Source organism: Ursus maritimus, unplaced genomic scaffold (assembly GCF_017311325.1).
Source record: "Ursus maritimus isolate PB19 unplaced genomic scaffold, ASM1731132v1 scaffold_32, whole genome shotgun sequence".
Taxonomy (NCBI): Eukaryota; Metazoa; Chordata; class Mammalia; order Carnivora; family Ursidae; genus Ursus; species Ursus maritimus.
Genome location: NW_024425786.1, coordinates 12,271,662 through 12,277,661, shown reverse-complemented (window position 1 = coordinate 12,277,661; position 6,000 = coordinate 12,271,662). Strand labels below are relative to the sequence as shown.

General features: G+C 58.7%; 1 protein-coding gene across 1 annotated transcript in view; it reads left to right on the top strand.

Moving 5' to 3' along the window:
- The window catches only part of RCC2 (regulator of chromosome condensation 2), a 25,677-nt gene extending 20,761 nt beyond the window's left edge, over positions 1-4,916 (top strand). The window contains exons 12-13 of the mRNA XM_040645848.1: positions 1,709-1,786; positions 2,500-4,916. Coding sequence (XP_040501782.1) covers positions 1,709-1,786; positions 2,500-2,604 — 183 coding nt within the window. The 3' untranslated portion in view covers positions 2,605-4,916. The remainder of the gene's footprint in view (positions 1-1,708; positions 1,787-2,499) is intronic.
- Positions 4,917-6,000: the final 1,084 nt, after the last annotated feature.

Sequence of the window (6,000 nt, the reverse complement as noted above, 5' to 3'; positions counted from 1 at the left end):
GCGTGGCAGGGGGCGGGACCCAGTCCAGGCACACCGGGGCTGCCTCCCGAAAAAAACGGGCAGAAGGGAGACGGGCATCTGCATGCGAGGCTGTGACGCTCCCCAGTCTTTGGGTCACCCCGGCTCTCAGGGGATTCTGTGCCCGTCAAGTCACGGCGACAGTCCTTCACGACTGCGTTGGAAACACGGGGACAGGGAGGTTGCAGATCCCGTTTCCCTGTGGTTTTGTCAGCGTGGTTGAGGTGTGCTGGTGATGCGGAAGGGGGTGCTTTCTCTGCTCCCCTCCGGGAGGGCTTTGTGAGCCAAAGCAGCGGGGTGTCGGGCCCCGTGCAGCTCCCGAGTTTTCTCCTGCGCCACGGGGCCAGCCTCTCACGTCACTCAGGGACATAGTTCCCTCATTTTTTCCTAAATAAGTCAAAGTCTCTGTTGCCTGCTTTTAATCTCCGTTGCCTGACTGATAGAATCGATGGCCCTCAATTCCTCACCCATACTTGGCCTTCCCCAACCAGCTGTCTGATTCTTCAGTTCTGGTGCTTGATGAGTCTTTAACTTTTAATTTCTTCATCGAGAACAGCTTGGCTGCGGAGCCCGGCGGGCGGTCTGCCCGTTCTAGTTGCGATTTGATCCCCAGCCTCTTTGTTATTTCCTGTGGGGAAGGCGGTCTGTTTCCCTTCCCGCCTCGCTCGTGGGTGGGAGCTGAGAGGTGATGGAGAGGAGGGAAGGGAGGGGTTCTCGGTCCCTTGAGCCGTCTCTGGGACTTGGTGGCCTTGTCCTCGGGGATCTGCAGGGGCCCTCGGGCCGCAGATACTCCGGCGGCCCCTCAGAGGCAGCCTTGAAATTAGGAGACTGAACCTGGCCTGGTTTTTATGGATTCTGCTCAGAGAAGGGAAGGTGTTTCTAGGGCCTATCGGAGAGAGACTCCCAAATACCAATTTAGAAACCAGAGGGGAGGGCTGCCTGGGTGGCACAGCGGTTAAGCGTCTGCCTTCGGCTCAGGGCATGATCCCGGCGTTACGGGATCGAGCCCCACATCAGGCTCCTCCGCTATGAGCCTGCTTCTTCCTCTCCCACTCCCCCTGCTTGTGTTCCCTCTCTCGCTGGCTGTCTCTACCCTGTCGAATAAATAAATAAAATCTTAAAAAAAAAAAACAAACCAGAGGGGAACGAGGGGGACTTCAGGGCGAGGAGGAGATGGCAGGGCGTCTGGGAGGAAGCACTCGCTGTGCGGGAAGGTATGAGGAGGCATTTGGCGGCAGATGGGACTGGGAAGGGAGGGTCTGCTGGCCCTGGAAGCCCCCATCCCCGCCCTGTCTGTGTGACTCCCTCCAAGCATTCTCTGGCAGAGCCCGCTGGCTCTGGGGTCCTGGAGTCTGGTGGGGGGATGGGGGCTCTTCAGTCTCCAGCCGGCAGGGTGAGAGTGGGGACGGCCTGTGTGCTTCGTGATGATGGTGTCTCCCCAGTGACCACCCCCGTTACCACACAAACCCCCCCAGGTGACACTTCAGTGTCAGGATCTTCCTCGGGTTGAGGGTTAGTGCCCTGTAGGCAGCACTTCTGTGGGTAGGGTGGCTCCCCAGGCCAGCTGTCAATGTCAAGCATGGCGGGGCTCTGGCCCCCGGATAGCGGGGTCCCCACAGGTGTCACCATGTTCCTTTTTCTGGACTGTACCGCGGTGACCCCAGGTCTGTGTGTGTGTTCGCTTTGCCAGGGCTATGGGGACCACAAGCCCAAGTCGTCCACCGCCGCTCAAGAGGTGAAGACGCTTGACGGCATTTTCACAGAGCAGGTGAGCGGGGCCTCCGGGCCAGCGAGAAGCTAGGGGAGCGAAGAAGGGCCGTGCCAAGCCGCACCTGCTTTTCCCCGCTCCTGGGCTTGTGAGCCTGTTTGAGGCTGCTCTCGTCTCCCTGAGCAGCTTTTCTGCTGTGTGGTCTTGAGGTGTGGTGGGGAACGGCCATCAGGACGCGGTGGCACGGGGTCAAGCCGGCCAGGCTCGATGGCTGTCTTACCCTGAATGACCCTGGCTCCAGTCCAGCCATGGCGGATTTGTTCTGGGGACAAGGTTTCTGCTCACATCTGCTTTGTACTTTTCAGCCGAGACTACACATCATTAGGCTGTGGGGCGGATGGGGGGTGGCGAGTCTCCTGCTTTTCTCTCCACCCGGCTGTCCTGCCCGCCCTTGTCTGCCGACGCACAGATGGGGTGTGCGCCCTCACACAAGGCCGGATTGTGGTCCAGAGAGGCAGAGGGAACGGGGGCAGGATCCCCACGTCCCTGCCAGGCTCTGCTGACAGCGTTGACGCCATCCCTACTTGGTGGCAGCTTGGAAGGCTTGGTTGGCGGGGCGTCAGTAACGGGTCTCGTGGACACTAGCGCTGTTGAGCAAAGGGCGTGGAAGCGGTCCCGGCGCCCGGTGCCAGGTCAGCTGACCCGGGGGCCCGTTGTCGGCTCCGCTCTCCGTGACGGGCCCTGGCACATCCAGCTCTGATCTGTTCCCCCAGGTGGCCATGGGCTACGCACACTCCCTGGTGATAGCTCGGGACGAAAGCGAGACCGAGAAAGAGAAGATCAAGAAACTGCCAGAGTACAACCCCCGGACCCTCTGATGGTCCTGGAGCCACCCGCAGCTCCACACCTCCCGCGGCAGCTGTCAGTTCCACGTGCACTGGGACGGGACGTCGAACGAGGAATTTAAGAAAGCAAAAGTTGACCGAAGGTGCATTTTTGTCAGACTCCCTGAGGTTCCGTTTTATAAGTGATTCAACGTCAACTACCTTTTCTGTATGCTTTCCAAAGTGGGTTTTTTTCTCTTAATGTTTAATTAAAATATTTGCTCATAGTTGACTTACCATTCCTACAAAAGAGGCAGAAACTTTGAGCAACCTAGGTGGTTTCTCCCCCCCCGCCCGAGTTGTTTTTCTTTTTCTTCCTGCTCCTAAGTACACTTCTCAGAACACCCCTTTCCAGTTGTAACTAGCGTTGTGATCCGAGCGGGTGCTCCCTGGGAGAGGAGACCCCGTTGACGCAGAAAGAAATGTCCCTCTGGGAACCGGCAGTGGCTGGATCAGAGACAGTCCTGGTGGTGGATCTCCATCCGAAATCATGCCCGCCTGCTTCGGAAGCATCTGGGTCACTTTCTTTCCCGCTTTTTTCCCCTCATTGACCAGCTGAGGCTGGCAGTTCTGTTCCTCTCCTTGGCTGCTTGTAAGCCCCACCGCCTTTTGGCTGCCACGTGACTAGAGTCTGCCGTTTTCCCCCCTGGTGGGGGCTCTGGGGTATGTGTTTAGCCATTTTTATCTACTTTAGCTGTAAAAGAAGTCCAAATGAAAATCAGGTGATTGTGGACCCAGTGGGGACTTGGGGGGCGGGCAGACGTGGGGACAACATGTCGGGTTCACAGGCGGCTCTGAGGCTCCTCTGACGAGCCAGACCCACCTGGCCAGCACTCGCCATTAGAAATCGATCAGCCAGCAGTTTAAAAAAAAAAAAGTGCATTCTGGAGTCCTTGCAAGGAAGGATCAGCCCTTTCCGTACCAGCCTTTATCACCTCTGTGCTTCTGTCCCTATCCGCCGCCGGATCCTGCTGGAACGGGCCCTGTCTCTGAGACACGGGGTCCCGTTCTGCTAACCCAGCTCTCTGGTCGCCTTGCTTGTCTGTGGTACCAAATAGTTGGGATTCCTGAAGAAGTCCCCCTTCCCCGCGTGTCAGCGCAGATCTGTGACTGCCACCCCGCTCCCCGCCACGTGCCCTCTGCCTGAGCTCGTCACCGACGTTGCGCTGCTCCGCGTGAGTTACGAGGTGCCTTTCCCGGACCCCTCCGCTCACTTGGACCCAGGAGAGGCGACAGCTCTGGCTGGGGCTCTTGGTTTCGAGAGGGTCTGGACTGGTTTGGGTGCTTTAAAATAGATTTTTTAGTTCCGTGGTGCTTCTGGGGGAAGGTGGGGGTGGAACTTCGGTGTGACACTTGGGTGGATGGGAAAGGTGAATATGGGTCTTTTTTTTATTCTTTGCTTTGCTGTTGTTACCACTTGTCATTGTCTCGATGTTAAAATGCCAAAAATGATCGAGTCGTCGTTGGTTTTTTCCCTGCCCGTCCCCTGTCGCACCTTACGGCGGCTTCTGCCTTTCCAGGGCATGTGACAGGATCTGTCCTGGCTGGTGCCGAGGCCTCGCGCGAGGAGAGCGGCCCGCGTCTTCCTAAGGTTTAGTCTGACTTCACGCTCACCTTTGCTGTCCTGTGTCAGTCCGTAGTCCAGGGGAGAAGCTTCTGCTAAACTAACCTAATTAGTCCAAATCACCCCCAAAGCCGCCTCTCAGGCTCTCCTGTGCGGGGCACCCACCCGTTTTCCCCGACACAAGTCTCTCTCCTGGAATGGGGCTTCGGCGCATGCACCCCTTGGACCCGCACAGCTGCCCCGGGGTCCCCTCTGCGGGAGCTGCCCTGGGGCAGGCGGGGCTCCGGTCTTCCAGGGGACTAGTCTGAAACCCGCCACCAGCCTACTTCAGGGCCCCTTGCCAGGGGCTAGAGCCGCATAGGCTCGGAGCTTCCCAGTGAAGACGGCCCTCTTCTCCGCCACAATCACTCCTTTTGGCTTAGAATTTTAAAATGAACTTCCTAACGGGGAAAAATCCTTCGTGACAAGGAATTAGGGGGTTGTCCTGCACTCCAAGACAAAGACAGAGTGGCCCTGGCCCCGGGCTGAGAGAGCACTTTGTGCCGACCCCCCGGGCCTCTGACCTGCCTTCCAGCTCTGGAAGGAGTCTCTGGAAGAGGGGGCTCAGGGCAAAGGGGAGCGAACCCAAGAAGAGGTTGTGATTTGGTCGAAGGTGCCTGGTTTAGTGCTGTAATTGTCTTATTTTTTTTTTATATATATATTTCTTGGAGTAAACATTTTAAATAAACGACATCATTGTTTACTCTGTTTTGGCTTTTGTGCTTCTTTTTCAGTAGAACCAGCATATAAGACGTTAAGAACACGGAGCAACTCCGTTTTTCTCCGCTCCCTGCAGGCGCCTCCCCCGCCTGCTGCCCACGTCTAGGCTGCCCGGAGAAAGATGGGCTTCAGGGGAGCTCGGTTCAGTTTCTAGGCTTAAACCTGGGGGTGAAGGTGAGTGGAGCGCCCAACTCTCCCTGGAGACCTGTGACCCTCAGGGAGGTCCCCCTTAGCTGACCCAACTCAGAAAAGGGGTTTGGATTGGCCACACTGAGGTGCTGAGGGTGAACGCCCAGGCTCAGAAAGCACTGGAACAGTGCCCACACCCCCCCCCCCCCCCCCCCCCCCCCCCCCAGTCCTTCCCAGGGGAGCCCGAGCCCGAGCCCTCCCATCAACAAGGCACTCCAGGCCCTGCCGGCCCCCTTCCGGCTGTGCAGGGAACTGCCCACCAGGGGGCACCGAGGAGCCAGCCGGGCGCTCAGAAGCCCCAGGCACATGGCGGTGTCGGTGTCGGCCCTGACAGCCATTGCTCCCAGGCTGCTCCCCGCTGACTTGGCTGAGCTCTTACCCGGCCAGCGGCCAGCGCAATCGCCAGCACCCAACACCCATCAGTGCGTGTGGAGCCTGAGATGCTGCTCCAGGTCCTCAGACCAGCCTCCCCTCCCCTCCTAGTCTTGGCTCCGCCCCCTTCCAGTAGAGCTTCCCATCAGCCGGAGGAGGGGCAGAGTGGGAACGGCAGAGGTGGTTAAACCTCAGAAGCACTTACCCTAATAGCATCTTTGTGCCCTCAACCCAGGGGTTGGCAGACGGGGGAAGAGTCCACTTTGGGTCCCAGAATGGGCATTTCTTCTCTCCTGGACACTTGAGGTTACCAAAGGCAACCCCCCCCACCCACCCCGGCCTGCCCCTGCTGTGTCTTGCCCCGCAGACCCCAGGGGCTGAAGCTGGCTGCCCACAGGGTGTGGTGCCCCTTCCCCCCGCCCCCGGAGCTCCTACCAGGCCCAACGGGGAGCCCTCTCCCTTCCCCGAGTCTGGAGGCCGTCACTGCGCTCCACCACGTAGACCCA